General features: G+C 40.1%; 2 protein-coding genes across 2 annotated transcripts in view; both read left to right on the top strand.

The window, feature by feature from the left end:
* Positions 1-22: 22 nt before the first annotated feature.
* LOC112156952 (N-acetyllactosaminide beta-1,3-N-acetylglucosaminyltransferase 2) lies at positions 23-13,185 on the top strand. The gene is made up of 3 exons (XM_024289329.2): positions 23-253; positions 3,015-3,161; positions 8,205-13,185. The coding sequence occupies exons 2-3, from the start codon at positions 3,122-3,124 to the stop codon at positions 9,419-9,421; spliced, it is 1,257 nt and encodes a 418-aa protein (XP_024145097.1). The 5' UTR covers positions 23-253; positions 3,015-3,121; the 3' UTR covers positions 9,422-13,185.
* A 1,462-nt stretch (positions 13,186-14,647) lies between these two features.
* Positions 14,648-20,850, top strand: part of zgc:66455 (uncharacterized protein LOC393502 homolog) — an 8,191-nt gene continuing 1,988 nt past the window's right edge. The window contains exons 1-8 of the mRNA XM_024289289.2: positions 14,648-14,847; positions 14,946-14,976; positions 15,287-15,873; positions 18,580-18,973; positions 19,627-19,668; positions 19,788-19,888; positions 19,955-20,016; positions 20,100-20,266. Of these exons, the coding sequence (XP_024145057.1) occupies positions 14,764-14,847; positions 14,946-14,976; positions 15,287-15,873; positions 18,580-18,973; positions 19,627-19,668; positions 19,788-19,888; positions 19,955-20,016; positions 20,100-20,266 (1,468 nt within the window). The 5' untranslated portion in view covers positions 14,648-14,763. The remainder of the gene's footprint in view (positions 14,848-14,945; positions 14,977-15,286; positions 15,874-18,579; positions 18,974-19,626; positions 19,669-19,787; positions 19,889-19,954; positions 20,017-20,099; positions 20,267-20,850) is intronic.

Below are 20,850 nucleotides of genomic sequence, written 5' to 3'. Positions count from 1 at the left end.
TCCCTCCCTCGGCCCCAGATCTGCTCGATCCGCCCCTGGAAGTCCGAACTTGAGCTTCAGTTTAACTGAGGGAGTGTCTCTGTGCGCACCAGATACAGGAAGGGCGCGCGGGTCCGCTGTACCTGTCACCCTCACAGAGGACGTGAGAGAGAAGAGTCCGGTTCCAAGCCCTCGGTGGTTTGATTTTGAGACCAGAACCGGACCGGACCCCAATTCTGACGCAGATCCAGGCTCCCGTGGGTCCTCGGGAGAGGTTTGTGGGCTTCACTTAAACTTTTCAGTGATTAGGATGTTGTTTTCATGTGTTCAGGGAAGCTCAGCTGCTAGAGTTCAAATTTCGGAATTTGCAAATGTTGTCAGAAAGTGTGCGCTCGGTGCGTCAGGATGCGCCCTCGGCTGCAGCTCGCTTGCGCTTCTGGGTCCCTCAGAGAATGAAAAAGCCCTCAGAGTGACGGATTCTGGTGCGTTTAGAACACGTGCATGATTTTTCCTATAGTTCAAAATTATGATTTAACGGAATATTTAGTAAAGCAGCAGAGTTGAGGCTCGCAGGTTCCTTCATGTTTGTGTGATCTCAGTGTGCATTTAAGAAGTCTTAGAATTCCCGAGCAGAATTTTCCTTCCGTTTCCACAACACAAAGACCATGAACTTCAAACTGGATATAAATCTGACTTTATTTTTAAATAATAGACCAGAAGTCTGCAGCTTTTAACCCCTAAAAAGCCATTAAGGACAATTTCTCACTGACAACAACCTAATAGGAGCCACTAAGTCTTATTTCACCCTTAAAAATGGTTAATATTGTTAATATTATGATCAATTTGAATGAAATGTTGTTTTTTGGCATACATAAAAAGTAAACTTAAAGAGAAAATAGCCTCCCAAAACATAAAACACTTTTGACTTTACTTCCTTTCAAAATCAAATATGTCCTTTCTCTCATTGAATCCTCTCAATGCAGCAGCTGTAGTTGGTTGTGGAATAGTTTTATTTACCGTTTGTGGGGCATCTGAGCCAGAAATATATCAATCAAAATAAGAGCTGATTTCTTGATAGAAAGTAATAGATAGTATAGATAGTAAGACGCCTCGATCTCTGAGGCTCCGCCTTTCGCTGGTTGTGGGTGACAACGTCATCCTAAAGCCGTCCTCGTCAACTTTTCTGCGTTTTGCTCATGAAAACAAACACCGTCTGCACTTTTGCATAGACGGATATGCATATTGTGTATCTGCCTTTAGAATCCCCGGTTGTTACACTGGTCGTAGCGATGGCCGGGGTTAACAGCTGAGTATTGCTAGCTTGGCAGAGAAATTTGTTGTGTGTTAGCCTGAAGGGGTAGTTCTGGCGGAGCAGACTCTTCCTGGATGGGGCGGTTCTCCCTTTGTGACATCAGCTCGTTTTTGTGGGTTGGGAGGGGCTGGTGCTCAGAGCGCAGGTTTTTAGAGATATACTCAGAAATGTGTGAATGGATCAAAATACCACTTTAGGGTTGTTCATAGTAAGGAATGAACATTAGAATACACTTAAAGGCTCAAAAAGTTGCTTTCTCGTTGGATAGGCCCTTTAAAATTTTTGAGATTCAAATTGAGCTTTATTGAATTTCATTCAATTACACCTTTTGTAAATTATTAACAATCGAGCATGGTAACTATTGCAAATGTGCATCTGTAATCTTTAAACAACGTTTAGAGTCATTTTTTCAAGTCTTTCTTTCACAAATGAAACTTTTTGGGGATTTTCAATTATAAAAGTCACTTCAAGTTTTTTTTTTAATAAAAGCAAAACTAAATTGGGCATTTTGTCACTAACGCAACCATTCAAAGTTTGGCATTACTGACTTTTAACATTATTTAAATATATATATATATATATATATATATATGGGTGTGAGTTTAGCACTAATTAGAAACAGAGGTTATCTTAATTACATAATGTAAGAAACCTCAGTAAGACAACATGAATAACTTCTATAAAATTCTTTAAAGAAATCAAGATTTTTCCTCTAATATGAAAGACTATGTTCCAAAAGAATTTGTATCTTTTTTAAACTATCTATCTCTATCTCTATTTTGGGATTAACAGGAGCCAAAAACACAGACATTTGTTATGCACCTAAAGAGACACAAATAAGTAACAATTATCCCTTAACGCCGAGTCACTATTATTTTTAGTATGCAATAAAGTTAATTGTGCGGCATAAATAAATAGTGGTTAATAAAAGGAATCCTCAGAGGACATATAAAAAGCGGGTCATTCTGCATGCCTGATGGTCACCAAACACATTCATGACAACACCAACGATTTTCAAAAACATCATGAAATCTTGAAGGTCCTGGTGATGCACGGTGACAGCTGTATTCCTGACCGCAGCATAACTTGGACTTAAACAAACTGAGTGTTTCGGCTGATCTAAGCCTTTCTGAAAGTTCTAGATATAAGGAGCATAGAAGCTGAGTGCAGCTTCTCAATGTTTGGTTTGGACTCTAGGAACTGACAAAAGACCGGATCCAGATAACTGGAGAGGTCTGGATGGTACATACTGGGTCAGAAGGTCACTCGTGTATTTTGGTCCTAAACCGTTCAGAGCTTTATAAACCAGCAGCAGAACTTTATAGTCTTTAGAGATAGTCTGGCAATGTAAAGACCTCAGAACTGGACTGATGTGGTCTACTTCTATTGGTCCTTGTGAGAACCCGAGCAGCAGAGTTCTGAATAAGCTGCAGTTTCCTGATTGATTTTTTCTTTTTTTTTTGGTAGTCTTGTTAAAACACTGTTACAGTAATCAAGTCGACTAAAGATGAACACATGCACTAGTTTTTCCAGGTCCTGCTTAGACATCACATCTTTAACCCTTAAAATATTTTCAGATGATACTAGATGTCTAGATGATAGACGCAAACATTTATTTTGGTCATGAGATAAATAAATAAATATGACTCCCACACAGTGACACTCAGCTCTTCTTGCACATTTACCTTTTCTATGTTCACTTTTTGTTTCTTTTTCTTTCCAGTTGAGTTGTTTTAAATTCTTGATGGCTGGAGATCCAACAAAATCCGCCTCCTCCATTCTGGAGTTCCTTCAAGTGAGGCCAGAGGAGCTGCGGCCGTCCATCCCTCGATGACAGGTCACCAGGGCATCCAATTGGAGTATGTCATAGGTAAGCCCTTTCTAAACTTAGTCACGGTTCTGCATTTATAAAAATATCATTTCAATGTAAACAAAAAATACTTTAATTCTTAGAGCAAACTCGACTTATATAGATACAGTTGATGAGCTATTGACAGCATTAAAAGCTCAGAAAACAATAACATCTGAAATATTGTATTTAACAATTATTCTCCATTTGAGCTTCATGCTTTTCTTTTTGGTGCCCCACCTGTTATAGCAGTCACAGTTTATAGACCACCAAACCCTCCTTCCTGTTTTATTGAAGAATTTTCTGATTTTTTATCTTTTCTTCACATAAAGTATTTTAATTACTGGTGATTTTAAGGTGTCTTCTGTCGTTGCCTTAGCAATATCAGACCATTACTGTATAACTTGGGCGTTCTTTTTGACTTTGAGCTGAATTTTACCCACACATTAAAAATGTCGTTAAGACAGGATTTTATCATCTCAAAAATATCGCCAGAGTCCGCCCATTCCTCTCTCTTGCCAGCACAGAAGTGCTGATTCATGCTTTTGTTTTTAGTCCTTTAGATTATTGAAATGCCCTGCTCTCTGGTTTACCTCAAAAATCTCTTTCAAATTTACAATTATTACAGAATTATTAATTAATTATTACAGAACTCAGGTTCTGACAAGGACCAAGGGGCGGAAACACATTACACCAGTTTTAAAATCGCTGCATTGGCTCCCTGTGCGTTTCAGGATTGATTTTAAGATTCTTTTCATAGTTTATAAATGTTTTAACAGTCTTGGCCATGGTTTTCCCCCTCACTGGGGTGGCTGGAGTCCTGCACTGCAGCCTCACAGCTGTGGAGTGGTCTCTGTTTCTGTCCCGGTCTGGGTGGTCACTGTGGCGATGGTCCTGTGACCGAGCTGGCTCCTGGTATGATAGAATCCCCAATACTGTTTCCTCACAGCAGAGCCAAGCCTTAAGTTATTTTACAATTTTCATTTAGAAGTTATTTTTATTTTGAAGTAATTATAGTGTGTGGGATCATGGGTTGTATGTGTTAATGGAGGGGGGTGGGTTTAGTTTTTACAGTATATGCTTTTGTTTTTAAATGTAAAGCTCTTCAAGTTGTATGAGAAGTGCTTTTTATAAATAAAGTTTGATTTGATTAATACGTTTTATGAAGGAGTGTCAGTGATTTGCACCAGTCAGCAACTGATACAAAAAAACATGATAATTTAAACATTTTAAAAAGGGAAACATTTACATCAAATGCTGTTGATGGAATAGTCCATTGCTACATGGGGACGGGGGAGGACGACACATTTTCTTATGTCATTTCAGTGATTAGTTTTCTTTTATTAGAAAGTAATATTGGGCATAGAATATATTTTAGACAAGTGTTCAGATCGGGCCCCCCAAAATGTTGGGGGGCCTAGGCAATTGCCTACCTTTACCTAATTGTAAGTCCGCCCCCGGTTGAAGCCATTGTCAGTCCCATGTGTCCTCTTGTAATCTTTTTAAGCCTTTTGAACATTATTGGATTGAAAACTTTTTAATTCTTCACTTTTAGGGGTCCATTGCAAGAATTTAGTATAATTCACTTTTGCATCTGAATAAAATTTATTAAAAACGTCCAGTCACTGTAATCCACTGTTTGTTGACGTATCAAAACATTTTAGAAATAAAACCAAAAATATGACAAAAACAAGTAGAATGAAAGCAACAGACCTGTTTAACTTCTGGTTATTAAAGTAAAACATTATGATGCTTTTATTATGAAAATCGATTTACTTATTTAATCTGGAGCTTCTGCTGGCACTTATCAGAGGTCACATGTTTCAAAATGAGTTTAGCTTCAGTCTGAAGGTAAATGTTTGTCGTCTAATAATGCATGATAGAGCAGCATTGAAGAGCTCTTTCAGCTTTATTGGATTAGATTACAGTGGTTATAAAAAAGTTTCCTTTATCTCGTTAACTAACAGTCACTGTCTCAAAAGCTTATGTCATCTCAGCCTCTGCTGACCTCAGTTACTGTAATTTTTTTTTCTTTTTTTTTAATATATCCCAAATACAGCTGATTCCGGAATAATTGTAACCAATTCACTGAGATAAAGGCACAGAGGTGGGAGGCTGATGAGATGGGCTGTTTTTGCTTTTGAACTGGGTCGTTGAGCAGGACAAGGATCACAAACGGGAGGAATCAAAGAATGGATCCAAAGTCCAAACCTGAACCGGGCTGAAAATCTGCTGAGGTGGCGTCATAAATGCCAGGATTACGTTAACCTGCTGCTGCTGCTGAAGCTGTTTAAACTAAGCCAACTTCCCAGGGCATGTTTCTCCGTTCAAACACAGCAATCGTGTTCAAACTCGCCTGAATTTTCTTTATGTTTGTTGTTTTTGATCAGGACCCCATAAAATGTGCTCCCACTGACAGCATTTTATATGTTATTATGATTGAGTTAATGTCTTTTAATTAATGCTTTGTTTGCTCCTTAGACGTAAACAGTTCAGTTTAAGGAAATACCATAAAGATAATCTCAGGAAACTTTAAAATTAAATGTATAATGCCATGTTCACACTGGGCATATGACGCTTGTTCAACAATGATTGAATGCGCGTTTAACCCATGGTATTCACACTGGATAAGCAGGGAGGGGCTTTTTTTTTCCTGCTGTTTACTAGTGCATGTCCACCACCTACAGTTAGTAGAGACTTACAATGAAATATTATGAATTTTCACAGCTCTACTCCGATATTTGAAAGACTTGGTGTCATATATTAAAATAAATATTAATTTCCCCTTTGTGATCAAAATCTCACAAGGGTTGGCATGCTCTGCAGTAGCTTAGAGGTTGCTAAGTGACTGTAAGGAGTTACTGATTAGTGTTTATGTAAAATTACATTTCAAAGAAGGAAAGTAACAGGAATGTATGTTCATATGATGCTCATTCATTCTAATGTATCGTCTTCTCAGAGTTCAAATATCTGACCTTTGGCGAGCAATATTCGACTCAGTTTTTGCCATGTGAGGTTTTCAGTGCCTCAATCGGCTGGTAGAACACAAATCCAATATGGCTACTGTTTGGCGAAAGTGTTATACATCCTGGACAGGTTGCTAGTCGTAGCAACTTGAGGGGGAGGTAGCCTGCTCGGGCCTCCTGAATCTAATGATATTTTTCTCATTTTCATAGAGAAAATACTAAAAATATATTCTTGTTTGATTCTTATTTTTCCTCTCTTGGACAAATGCAATACAGCAAATAGTCATCAAACTGGATCACAGAGATACAGAAACATTATTGGAGTCAGAGTCTGACTTAGCTCCCGCAGCGGATGTGAAGCTCATTGTACCAGGAGAGTTTCTGGATGATCTCATGGACTCAGACATGGAGACGTGATTACCATTCCTTTTATAGAACTTTTTAATATAAATCCTCCATGCAAATACACAGATACGGCTCCATGTAGCAATCAGGCTAAAAACATTAGCTGGTAGCTCCTCCCTCACACAAGTGGAGCGTTCAGCTTGTGACCACATTTTTGGACAAGCATCGAGCAGTGGAATTGACGAAAGAAAGGCGTCTGACGCAAATTTGAACCACATTCGGTATAAATGCAGCATCAGGGTTTTATATATTTTGGGTTGCTTAGTTAAATCTTGCAGTTGCTATAGCAACTCCAAGCTACCCCCTGGCGCCACCCCTTCTGTGAATGAAAAGGGACATCATCCAAACGTCACTACCAAATGCGAGTCCCCTGATTGGTCAAAGTTCTACTGGTTTAACTTTCAACCTGTATTCATGTTTGGTACGTAGATCCCTTTAAAACGTGTGTAGCGCCACGTAAACTTGAGATATTTGAACATCAAAGTCTGAAACACTCATTTACACATGTTTACAAGGACATTTTATTGAAAGTGGTCGCTTGGACACACGTTTCCATCGGCAGTGTGATTGTATATTTAAGGCAGGGGTGGGCAAACTTTTTGACTCACAGGCAACAAAGGGTTTTAAAGTTTGACACAAGGGCCAGAAAAGGACCAGATATGTGGGGTGTTTTTGAAATCCACCTTATAAGAGAAAGAAATAACATCAAATCTGTGTGAAAACATGTTTTAAAATATAATAAAGAATATTTTGGATTAGGTTTATTTCAAAACTGACTTTGGTTCTCATTTTAGATTTAGTTGCACCAATGGTTTGATGTTGTTCAGGGAAAAATCGCAAACTTATAGAAATGCTGCGTTCATGGGGTGTTGGAATGAAAAGGACTTTTGAACTTGGAAAACACACGTAAATGTCAACATTTCTTCCCAACACTACAGAAATACAGAGTAACTTCTGCACCTAAATAAAGGTCAATGGTTTTATAGAGCACCACACCACAAAGGGACAATAAAATTAATTGACAGTTTGTCAACTTGAGGGTAAAAAGCTGCCATCTTTTCACATCTGTGAGGAACTTGGATTATTTTCAATTGAAGGTTTTGTAGCACAAAAGGCTGTTTGGGTTTAGGAAACAGTTGGTAATGTCTGTGAAACTGAAACATCTACACATGATTATCTTTACATGCATCATGAAGAGTTTCAGCTGCTTCACTTAAACAAAAAGCTTTTGTTCATGAAGGTCTGAATGAGGTTCATTTATGGATTAAAAAAGGCTTCATTTATTCATTTACACAGTTGGAAATCTTCTTTCCTTATATAAGAAATTATTGTTTAAAAGTGTTTATTATCTTTACAAACTAAAGAAGTTAAAAATAATGTGAATTTTCCGTGGTTATTTTGACGTGTGTAGTGTTTTGGTTTCAGTGTGAGGGTTTCTTCCACCGCTGTGACTGTCTGTGAACTCACGGCTGCAGTAAACTGGAGTCATGTGCACGGCTGAATTGGAAGCGTATGATTCCTCCTCGCCTGTGCAGAAGGAACAAAAGGAGGGAAAAAAAGGTCATTCCTGAAGGATTAGGAATGAACATGCAGCCATGCGGAATGATGTTTCAGCTCTGAAACCAGAGACTGGACAATCATTGGCCCTTCTTCTCTTTTGTTCTTGTTACTAATCATCTTCTCCTGTGTGTAGATGCAGAGTGTGGGACCATGTTTGTTCCTCGGAGGAAAGTGTTGATGCTCTGCGGGCTGATGGGGTTCAACATCTTCATTTGTGTCTTGATGGGCCTGTCGTGGAAATTTGGGGGCGAAAGAGGCCACAAGAAGATTAAAATCCCAGAAAGGTTCTGGAGCCGGCAGGTTCTGAGTGAAGCCTTCTGGAACAAGGAGCAGCAGCGACTGGACTTTATCAACAACCCCCTTCTCAGCGCCGCGCCCGCTAACGACTCTTTGGAGGTCCAGCTCGATTTGCTGCATGACCCTGGACCACGTGACCCCTGTAAGCCTGATTGGAGGGTCACCACCCAAATCTTTGACTACAACATCCTGCCGCGGCGCTTCAAGGACTTCCTGCTGCACATGCGCTGCAGGTCGTACCCCATGCTGATCAACGAGACTCACATCTGTGACCAAAAGCCTTTCCTCCTACTGGTGGTCAAATCCCTGATCCCGCATTTTGACCGGAGGCAGGCGATACGAAAAACGTGGGGTCGAACCGGCGTCTACGCCAGCCGGAACGTGGCGACCGTCTTCCTGCTTGGCAACACCATACCAGGGGACAGCTTCCCGGACCTGCAGGAGATGCTGAACCACGAGGCGAGGATATACAAAGACCTCCTCCAGTGGGACTATAGAGACACGTTCTTCAACCTCACCCTCAAGGAGGTCCTCTTTCTGGAGTGGTTCAGCAAGCACTGCTCACAAGTGCAGTACGTCTTCAAGGGGGACGACGACGTCTTCGTCAACACTCTACGAATTCTGTACTACCTTGAAGGCCTGACAGAGGACAAGGCCACAGATCTGTTTATAGGTGATGTCATCAGTAACGCAGGTCCCCACAGGGAGCAGAAACTGAAGTACTTCGTCCCAGAGAGTGTTTATGTCGGGGGGTACCCGCCCTACGCCGGCGGTGGAGGTTACCTGTTCTCTGGTGGAGTGGCGCTGCAGCTCTACAACGCCTCTAAACAGGTAGTCTTATATCCCATTGATGATGTGTACACGGGGATGTGTCTGAAGAAGCTGGGCATGGCTCCTCAAAAGCATGACGGCTTCAAGACTTTCGACATCGCGGAGAAGTACAAGAGCAATCCCTGCGTCTACAGGACTCTGATGGTGGTTCACAGCCGGACGCCGCAGGAGATGATACAGATCTGGCAATGGATCATCCACCCAGAGCTGGACTGTCTATGAACTCATCAACTCTGTTTGTCGTTTTTACCAGACTTTTCATGAAACCTTTCTGTTTTTAATTCCAGATAATTTATTACTTTATTTGCTTTATTCGCTGCTCTTTTAACTTGTTTAGTTTGAAGTTTTAATCTGCATTTAAATTCTGAATATTTAGAACCTCTAGGCTGTAAAATGGACTAAAAACTTGGATCTGAGTTAAACAAAGACTCTGATGAATCAATAGACTAGAACCTGACATCCCTCTAAAATCTAAAACACTGTTTCAGCTAAATTTACCTGAAAGTACAGGCAGTGAATGGACTTTACTTCCCCCAATGGTTTTTAGCTAATCATTTTCTCAATTGTAACCTGTTTTTGATCAATTTCAGGATGTATTCAGACTAGAAAGTCAGTTGGTTGGGATCGAGTCTTGAACCTTGTGTTCAACAAAGCAAAACTTCAGTCATTGGCCAGGGATTACGAGGGTGGGGCAAAGCAACGAGAGAAAGAATAATGGAAATCCCCCACTTTGCAAACTTTGTCGAGATAGTTAATTTCTTCAAACCAATTTTAAACGTCTGTATTAACGTCAGGTACAACACTTTTTACTTTTACTTTAGTACGGAGGAGGCGACGGATTAAAAGTCACTGTAATAAGTGTTAATGACAAATAGATTGTCAGAAAAGCAATGTGTATAATGTTATAAGTCGTTTTAATGAGCCTGCATTCATTCAACAACCTTTCAGTAAGTCGCTGTGTCCCGTCTTTAATCTGGAACTGTTTACATACTGTAATAGCCGGCTACGACGGCCATTTTTCTGTTGTTCAGCTTCGAGCACGGAGCCTATTAAGACTGAGAAATTTCAGAGCGAACCGAAGCTTAGTGACATAGGAAACGAACTAAGACCATCTTGAAAGATGAGTCCGCTTGGGTGAATTCAGACAGAAAATTTGTTCCAAATTAGGGAAACAGACTTTCACTCTAAGAGAATCAAATGTGTTCAATCTGAATACATATAAGTTTCCTCAGTCTGCTCGGAAAGAACAACTGGACCAAAAGAGAAGGAAGCATCTTTCAGCGTGATACACAATACTTCTCACACTGTTTTCCCAAAATCTATCTGTCATAGACACTTATCAGTGTACCTATCTAAATCAACTATCCCGACAAGGATTGCAAAGCGCAGGACTTCCGTCATTATTTCTCTTTGCCCCGCCCATGTAATTCCTGGCCAATGACTGAAGAGATTCTTAGTCACATGGTTTTGTTACAAGCTCTGCTTCGAAACATAAATGTCTTGTTTGATGGCAGTTTGAATACAGACCAAACATAGAAAGCAGGACTCAATCTAAACCAAATTAAGCGTCCTCTGTCCGGACCGATGGACTTTTCCAGGCTGAATACACCTTCAGTCATCGGTCAGCCTCTTTACAGCTCTTTACTTGACTTGGTTCTTTTACGATATACTTTGATACTTTATTCCTTTATGGGAAATTCATTCCTTTGTCATTTTTTTTTACTTTTAGACACTTAAATAACACATGGTCTTTGACATACTGTCACTCCTCGATCGTTTACCCAATCAACTTGAATCAGTTGATTCTGAAGCTTTTCGTATTGGCTTTGCACCCAAATCCAACACATCACTGTTGTAAAGTGTTGCATTTCAATGATAAAAACTTTTCTCTGCATCAGAATTACAGTAATTGTGTGAACAATTGAAGAATTTTGGTAGTCTAAAGAATGTAAACATATTGGTGCTAAAGGGTTAACTAGACTAATAATCTCTGATGTAACTTGAAGGATTTTCAATATGAAGAATAAAGTGAGGCGCCCATAATGACTGGAGTTAACTCCGCCCACTTGAGCAGCACTGAAAATGGATGATTGGGCAGAACAAAATAAGGGAAGGGTTTTCTTCCAACCTTTAGGTCCACCAACCTGTCAACTAAAAAGACACACCCTTAATACTGCATACATTTAAGCTAAAATAAAATGTAAAAAGCTGAAAAGGAATCACTTCCTCATAATTATCATGAAAAGGAAATAATTTTTAGACATGTGGCTGAACAGATGTTGATTTTTGGTGTAAAATGTGACTTTTTAGCGTGAGAGGGAACTGAAAATCATCTGAAACCAACTTCTAGTGGTCATTTAAAGTACTGCAACAATTGATTTTTCTGAGTTTGCTTCACATTTTGGACCAAAACGTGGAGATTTTGAGGAAAGTTTATGGCAGCAGGCCATGGAAAGGAAATCAAGGACTCTCCGGTTCAAGTGACTGCTGGTTTCTAAACTGAAGAGCAAAAGAAAATGTAAAAACGTGGTTTTGCTAAGCCGGGTTTGACATGACAGAAACCCCACTGTTCCTCCACAGACAGTCTCTGGTTGAACTCTTTTAAATTCTCCTTCCTGACTGATATGCTCACATGCCTTCAGCTGACACAAGTATTCATAGAACAGTGAGATATATGCATTTTTGTGTATTTAAAGTGTCCAAATCGAGACGATCATTTCAGCTGAGAGAAGAAGCTTTTAAAGAGGCTGGCGTGGTATCTGACTGTGCAACAGCTGCCCTACAGAGCAGCTTATCTCTGATGTTCTAAGTCTCTTGTTTCAATGCCAAACAAGTGTCTCTGTGCTGTCACTGAACCTTTTCAAACAGTATCTTCATTTTATTTTATATTTTTTTACTAGAAAAGGAACCACATGTTCTCTGTTTTAGCTCAAACATTTTTTATAATGTTTTCAATCAACTCTTGAAGGAATCTGGATACTTGTTCAGGAGTTGAGCCGATGCTGTGTCCTGTTTGGGATCATAAATGATAAAGCAGTTGTGTTGACACTGAAAGCCTCTGTGTGTGTGTTTGTTTTAAATAAAACTGGGTCAAGAATGGATAAGAATATTGAGAAAGACCCAGGTTGATAAGGGAATGGAATCACGCTGCTGGTGTCTAAATAAAAATCTCATGTGTTGTGAATTAGCGTCCAGGTGGCTCGAGTGTCGTCTGTGTTGGAGGACTTGTGTCAGTGATGGAGAAGGTTTACAGAGACATGCTTTTCCAATTTACCCTGAAAGTGATTTTTAAAATCTCAAAATATCTCCACAGTGATGAAGTTTAACTGCTTTTAGAGGATGAAGAAAATTGCAAAACAAAAGGACTTTGCTGAAACAGAGAAACAAGTGGCTTTTGTACTGAACTAATGACATTTATGAGGGATAGAGTAAAGATGTACGACAGGAAAAGAGGTCCACTGTGTTGCAAGACAGCTCACATGCAGGCGTTACTAAAAAGATGCACAACTCAGGGTTACTGTGGCTAAACCACAAAGCTTTATCAAAATGAAAGTTTTAGGTCTGGCCTTAAAGATAAAAGACTTATATCTGCATCTCAAACTGAAGCCAGGAAGTTAAAGAAAGGTTAGAGAAACTTTAGCATTTTCGTTTTGTCAAACTTACTACTTTGTCTTAAATTAATAGGAGATTATTGCCCCAGACACTTTTTTATACAAGTTTATTTCTACTGAAGCTGAAAAGCTCAACATTAATGTTGATACAATGCTGACTTTTTAGCTAATTTAGCTAAAATAATTTGATTCCTAGAAAGAAACCAAACTTGGCTGCTAATTGACATCTTAAAAAAAAGAAAATAAAAAAAGCCCCTTTAACTGCTATGGAATAGATCATCTGTTACATTAGCTGAAAAAAGTGCAAGAAAGCAGAAGACAAAAGTAATTTAGAAAAACTCTGAAAATGTAGAAAAACTTAGTTTAACTGCAGTAAGTTTTAGGTTAAATTACAAATGGGAAGTTCTATAAAGCTGAAAACTGTTCAAGTTTTCTAAAAGAATGTGAAATGTGTATGGCCACTTAAAACATGGTTTTATGTTAAGTAGAACTAAAGGTGGAAAGTTAAATACTTAATTTCACATATAAATATATAATACATATATAAATTTTAAATGACAGGCCAAAAATCAACTTCTGATCTAGATCACATACATTATTTACATTTGTTTTGGTCAAAAAGCTAACTGAAAGAAATCTCTATTAAAGAGGGTGTGCATTGTTTAAAGACCCACTCCGATCATCTCTTGATTGATTGTAAAATCGGTCCCAGTTGTTTCTTTAATGATACTTATCCTGTTTTAAGTCAAAATAAAAACAGTGTTGTTTTCTAGGACATAGTTTCTGCAGAGTGGCAGGAGTTCATTCGAAATTTGCCTCTGATTTGTGGGAACAATCTCTTGGCATAAAGCAACCCGCCCCCTTTACTGTAACCTAGAATTGAGAGCTCTCTGTTTACATGCTCTACTGCTAACTTACAGCCCCGAATGGTGAGCAATATTGGAGCTATCCAGCTGTGGAGTTGTGAGCCAGATGTCAGCTCAGATGAGGAAAACAAAAACGTACATGGATATAATTGTCTGCAACTTGTCCTTTTAATTATAGGGACCTGTTTAGGGACAAAAGATGAATATTGACCTAAAAGGCAATAATTTTATAAATTTGCATCTTTAAATGCTATATTGCTGTCCCTGTTTTGAATAAACAAACAAGTGGATGCGTCAGAATGGAGTGGAGCAGGGAGCTTGTTGGACCCAACAAACTTTCTGTCACAAATACATTCTTTTTCAAACTTATTTTTTATCTGCTTCCCATTCACAATGATTTAAATGAAGACATACTCAGAAATGCAATTTTAAGTTTAATATGAAAGCATTTCTTTTGATAAATCTGTATTTAACATGTGATTTGGTTACTTTTCCTTCCAAATTTTCTTCAAAAAAAAAAACATTTTTTTAATTCAAGTATGTCTTTTGCTAAGTATGGCTTTGCTAAAGTTAATTTTTTTTAAATAATTGCTTAACTTATTATCATAGCTAGACCATTCAGTTTGCACATTAATTGTATTACCACACCGTCAGTATGATTATCTGTCCCTCATTCTCATAATAAAAAACCAACATGTTCCTCTGCTGTTTGTTCATCAAGTGCTCCACACATATAAAGAACTTTACCCCCAACCAAAAAACAAAACAAAAACAAAGAATCAATTAACAAATACCATAAAATGAAATAAAACAAGATTAAATAATAATAATTATTATCTAGCCTTTATTCTTTTATTTGCTTATTTTTTTATGTATATTTAATTTGAGATCTTTTCTTTAGCAGCACACTGACACCTGCTGGTCAGAACGTGTACTTCCTGCGGGTAAAAGGAAGTTCAATCAGCTGATGCAGAGCACCTGCGCAGACAGGACAGGAAGGAGGGAGTTTATTGAAGCTGACAGGGAAACCTTGAATTCATTTTTTCTCCTAAAAAAAGTTTAGTGGAAACGGTTTGGAGAGTCAAAAATGCCTCAAAAGAGCAACTTGAGTGAAGCTTTGCTCATATTTCTGCTGATGTTTGGAAAATACTGGAAACACTGTGATGGGCAGGTAGGAGAGGTGTCTTTGGAAATAAGCTGGTTTGTAAGGAAATTGTAAGAAAAAAAGAAAAACTATTTTTTTTTTAATTAATTTTTTTTTCTCTACAGGAGAACATTGAAGGAAGCAGCAGGCCTCCAGGTGAGACTGTACTGAAATGTGTACACATACTGGTAATCATAAAAAAAAGTCTGTGAAGGAAGCAGATGTACAGTTTTTCAGAATTCTATGCAGGTTGCTCTAGTTCAGATTTAAATATCTCATGGTAATGTAACAAAGATGTTTTTGTGTGTTTTCTAATCTTATGTCTAACGTGAGGGATAGAACTCATCAGAACCAGCCTGTTATTGAATGATGAGTCAAATGGCAAAAAAAAAGGAAAAAATGTTTTGCTTTGAAACTCATCAACTGAAAGCAGCAGGAGGCGCTCATGGTGGTTTGTCTCCCCCAGGTGGACGAGGGACAGATGGCAGCGCGTTCTTCGCCCTGCGCAGCTGCCACCAGCTGCTACGCAGTGACAATGGCGAGTTCTTCTCCCCCGAGTACCTGTGCTCCAACCCCCCTCTGTGGTGCAACTGGACCATCCAGGTGGATCCTGGGAAGAGGATCCACCTGCACCTGGAGGACTTGACTTCTGACGAGGCCTGCCAAACCAAGCAAGACCAAATCCATGTGGACGATCCTGCCGGAGAATCGGGTGGGGAGCACAAAGTGCTGCAGAAGTGCTGGCAGGAGGCCAAGTACACTTCATCCTCAAACGTACTGCAGGTGGTTCTGCTGATCGGCGGCTGGCCCAGCTCCTCCTACAGGGGCTTCTATGGACGCTACCAGGCATTCGGACCCCCAGTGGTTTACAACCCAGGGGAGAATTTGGGGATAAGAAGCAAAGAATTGGAAGCAGAACCTGGAATAACAAAGGTCAGCGACCCACCTGTGAACAGTGAACAAACGGATCCTGAGATGATGTATGATTATTATGATACTGGCACGATGGCCGAGCGACCCTGGGAGTCCAAACCTTCCGGCAGAGGCACAGAGGTACATGCACATACTCATTCAACCTTACTGTCTCTTTTCAGAAAAGAGATTTCAAACTAAATGTTCAAGTTGTGAGTTTTATCACACCTTTTGAAGAAAATATGGAAACTTCTAGTTTTTTTTTGTTGTTCAGGGTCATTACAGATTGTATCTGAAAGATAAATTACCAGTTAACTTTACAAAATCTAAATTTTACGAAGTGTATTTGTATGGTTCATAGGTAGATTCACTTATTGCACTTGATGGAAGCATTGTGACTTGAAATTGCAAATGATTGAAAGGTTGGAGATTTTAAAAATGTTCATCTGTCCTCATTTGCTAGCCAAACATCTCCTGTGCTGGTTCAATTCCAAGTCATGGTCCCTCAAACTTTCTCAAACATTCCTTGCTTGTTTCTGCTTTTTCACTTCTTTTCAGTGGAGTTCTTGCTTCAAATTGTTTGGAGAATACTCAAACTTTGTTACGTTTTTATTGGATTTTGTACTTTGTGAACACATTTGTGGTTACTGTTGTATTTTTGACTGTTTATCCTTGAACCAAAGGCTGGTCAATCCTGGGTCACAAGAACCACAACCATGACTGTTCTCCAACGATCCCTGCCTAGCTTGCTGTTGATCAGCTGACTCAAGTGATTCCACATCCTGATTGAATGAAACATACCCGATTTAGTAGTCAGCATCAAGCAGTCCAGAGAGCTGGAAAACGGGTAGGGATGTGTTTCTTGAGGACCAGGGTTGGCCAGCCCTGCTTTAATCCCTTGGGGGGTAAAAGTGGTTGGGATTACATGTTTGTGTATCAAAACTTTAAAATGTTGTTATTGGATCTTAAGCTCAGTCTCAGACACTTCCAGCTGATCACTACCTAGTGATAAGTATGTGCTGACAGAAGGGTCTCCAACCTTTAGTAAGTCTGAAGGGAACATTTGTCTGAGTCCGCCATGGGGAGAGTCTTGAAAATGTACTTGTGGAGAGATTTTATCAGGTCCTAAAACTGATGTTTGGACCAGTGGCAGTAAGGTCTTCTGTTTCTGTCAGTGTGACAGCCCACTCATAGTGGTAAAATGAGGGATGCCTTTGCGTTATCTAACTTGTGTGACTCTTGTGGCTTCTCATTCTCCTTGTGGTCCAAGTGAGCTGGAACTTGGGTGGTTGAGGAGACAATTTGGGTCTGGTTAGAGTATCACAACCTGAGAGAAGTTTCTCTGGACCTCATCAACTCTCTCAAAACAAAACACTGGAGTTGATGAGGTCCATCTCAAGAACATCTAACTCTTCTAGATGTTCTGAGGCTGACTTGGATAACAGGCTTTTGCAACATTGCATGGCAGTTGGGGACAGTTCCTTTGGAGTGACAAACTGGGGTGATAGTCCCTGTTTTAAAGAAAGCTCTACCCAAGAAAGTCTACTTCAGGGTGCTGGAGGGGATTATTCTGCTTATACTCAATGAAAATTCAGGAGAAAGCACAGGTGTCAAATTCCAGTTCAGTCCAGTGCAACTGATTGCCCGGATCAAGAAGCTAAAAATGGTACTTTAGCAGCCCTCAAGCTAAAGTACCATTTTTAGCTTCTTGATCCGGGCAATCAGTTGCAGATAGAGAAAGGGTATTTGAAAAACTAGTGATCATTCTGGACCAACAGTTTGATTATCCTACTCTATCAGGTGCTTGAGGGTTTGTGGAAGTGTACCCAACCAGTCCACACGTGTTTATGAAAGTGGAGAGGAGGTGATCATTTAGGACACAAACCCTTGTAAATTTCGGAATACCAGGTTTAAGTAAAACTCATTCATAGTGCATACTAGACTCTTGCAGGGATCCTGTGGTCACCAGTTTTTTTTTTATAGAATTTGTAGTATCAGCCAGTTGCTGGAGGGGGTTTGGTTTCAGGACCAGCTGTTTTCATCTCTGCTTTTGGCAGATTATGTTGTCCACTGGCTTCATTGAAGCACCACTTAAGTGGGTATTGTGGCAGTTGGAAAATGGAATTGATGAGAGAATTGGCACCCCAAAGTTCAGAGTCGAGTCTATTACCCAGAAAGGTTGAAGAGCCACTACTTGTGGTGGATGTCTAGTATCTTAGCGTCTTATGTTATGGAAGAGAAGAAGTAATCATATAATCCAAATAATCTGGTACATCAATGTTCCTTCTCTTGAGCTACGGGTCATGACCGAAAGGACTGAGTCTTGGAAACTTGTCTAAAATGGATTTACTTTGCAAGGGTGGCTGGGCAGTCGCTTAGATGAAAGTGCCCAGATGAGACCTGGAGTTACTGCTCCTGGGTAGGCCTGGCCTTGGGAGACCTTTAGGGGTCTTTGGGAGGGCTTAGGGAAATCTTAACATTTTAGGTTAGACAATTGCTTCCCCAACCTGGTCACAGACTAACGAAAGAAGAGGAATAGTTGAAACAAAAAGTCACTTATGTTTGTAAATGAATGGGAGAAAAAAAAGGAAAACTTAAAGATATTAAACAAGACAGAAATTGCAAACAGCTCCTGCAAAACCAAGTCAAATATTCATAAATTAGAAAAACTGAACAGGCCATTGGTGAGAATTTCTTATTTTAAAAACACAATTAAGGTCAGTCCATGATTACTTTGGTTCCCAAAAATCACATTTTCAGATCTCTTGGTTTGGGTGCCATGTCTCGTTCTGCAGATTGTTCGTCTTCCTCACCATCTCACCTGGGATGCTGTCTGTCTCTTCTCAGGTGGTTGAAAACCATTCATCTTCTGAGAGCAGCCGTTCTTACCAGTTTGTGGTGTCCCCGGCGTCCACTCACAGGACAACATTCCGGTCTGGAAGAGGTGCTGCTCTCAGCCAGTCTGACTCTGCGGCTTTGCCTCCGCAATGGCGACAGTTGGACAAAAGTGCCTCTAACTCCTCAGCACCCCCGAGCAATGTAGAGGAAGCTCCTGCTGCAACACGGTCCAAGAGCATGAAACCGAGCAGACCGGAGGAGCTGATGGCTGCTGATGGAACCCAACAACCAGAGGCCAGAGATGCCTCGAACCAGCTTCCATCTGACTCACCAGATCCAAAGAACACAGAGCAGCATCCTGCTCCAAGCATGGTGGAGCAGAGATATGACCACAGAGAGATCAGTGAGTAAACCTGAATTTATCTTTTTGGACTCTGTTGTGTTCACACTGCCCTCGACAACAGATGTTCAAGGTGCCACTTTCAATGAAAAGTCTATATAAATGTATGCAAAATCGAATTTTGGGCTTTTGAATTTAAAACTTTCCCATACAGGCATTGCTGAGTTTTTATGACCGTTTTCAGGCTCTACTTACAAAACGTAGCCATTGAACAAAACACGACAAACTTTGAACAATCAGGAACTCTTATTTGGTAGTGATGCAAGAATGGCGGTCAGTTTGATTCATGAAGTGCCCACTGTTTAACTGTTGATCATGGAGGAAAAATATATTAGTTTTTGCAGGGGCAGTCCCTTAGATTATGGCACAGTCTTTCATATATCCGAATACAGCTGTGAAACAGAAAGCCTGGAGCAAGATCTGCTAGGTTTGCACCACTTTGACATTTTGCATTAAATCTCTTGCAACTATATGTCACGAACAGGTGCTAGTATCCTATTAAAAACAGTCCAGTGTTGACGCCATGTGTGTTCAAGAAAGCGTGTTCTTGAACATGCGTCACATGTCTGGTGTAAACATAGAATTAGAATTTAAATGCTGGTCTCTGAAAGTTTTTGTAGCAAATCTGTTTTGTTTTTTGTTTTTTTTTTATACAGAAACAGTAAAAAATCACACTGAAACTCTTCATCTTCCTGGTGGTGAGTCTTTGCCTCCTGAATATTTTTCCTCTACTTTGACTTTTCAAACTGAACTGGACAATCTGACTCTTTGGATTGTATTTGTTGGTGCTCTGGCACCACGGTTTGCCCTTGAGCAGATCACCTTTTTGAAGTGGCCGTTGAGGTGAATTTTATTCCTGATCTGGAGGAGTCTTGGGATGCCCTGGCCCGATCACTGCTGCTATCTCTGAAAGCTTTGGTATGTGGATGCCGAAACAAACTATGAATGATCTCCACTATGGCTCATTATTCTGTCTTTATGTAGATCAGCAAACATTTGGATGTTCTGCACCAACAGCTCACACTGTCTTCTAAAAGAATAAAAAGGTTAGTTTCATTGTCTTAACAAAACTTAGAAATAAGTGTGGTTTCCTTATTGTGTCGTGGATCTCACTCCACCTTTTGGGAAGGTTGAATGCAGGTGCCCTGTACATCCTCTGGCTGCAGATTGGACAGGGGCCTGGAGGTGGGCAGGTCCACAGGGCCGTCCACTCCGCCATGCAGGGCCTCCTCTCCTCGGGGGTCAATCTCAGAGTCAACCGCAAGAACGCCATCATCATGTCTGTGTCTACTGCAGGTAAAGCAGGATCTGAGGGTCTGGTCCACCCTATGGAATAAGCTGCAATAGGGTTACAAACACGAGATTGGGCGAAACAACAAGAAACTGAGAAATGTTCTAGTGAGAACGAGATCGTAAATAATCGGGAGACTTTGAATTTGAAAACTGCTTACTTTTAGGCCCAATCCAAGTTCTTCCCTTCTCCCTATCCCTCCATTTGTAGGGGCATTTGTAGTGCTAGGGATGACAGAAATTGTTTAAGGGGCAACTCTCCAAGTGGAGGGACACAGAGCCCTCTGTCACAAGGGGGTTCCACGTCGCGCTGTACCTTGGAGGAGAAGCGCTTCTCTTCTCGTGGGTGTGCTTGGAAGTACAACATTTAAATGCAAGTCATGATTTTTTTTGTTGTAGCTTGACCTTCTTAGTTATAAAACCATTATTTTATTTATAGTCAAGTGCTGGAAGCTCTGGGCTATCCTAGCTGACCGGTAACTATTGGTGACATTATCGAGTGAAAGTGATGTCCGAACGCGGAAAAAATGTTTTTCCATAACTCCGTTTGGAGGGCTAAATGTAGGGAGAAGGGAAGAATTCAGATTGGG

This window comes from Oryzias melastigma, linkage group LG1 (assembly GCF_002922805.2).
Source record: "Oryzias melastigma strain HK-1 linkage group LG1, ASM292280v2, whole genome shotgun sequence".
Taxonomy (NCBI): Eukaryota; Metazoa; Chordata; class Actinopteri; order Beloniformes; family Adrianichthyidae; genus Oryzias; species Oryzias melastigma.
Note: the sequence above shows the minus strand (reverse complement) of the source record. Positions and strands in the feature narration are given on the sequence as shown.

Excerpts from the sequence above, each read along its gene's own strand:
- LOC112156952 (XM_024289329.2), top strand. The coding sequence starts at position 3,122 with ATGACAGGTCACCAGGGCATCCAATTGGAGTATGTCATAG. Across the intron at positions 3,162-8,204 it reads CCAATTGGAGTATGTCATAG|ATGCAGAGTGTGGGACCATG; the intron begins GTAAGCCCTTTC and ends TCCTGTGTGTAG.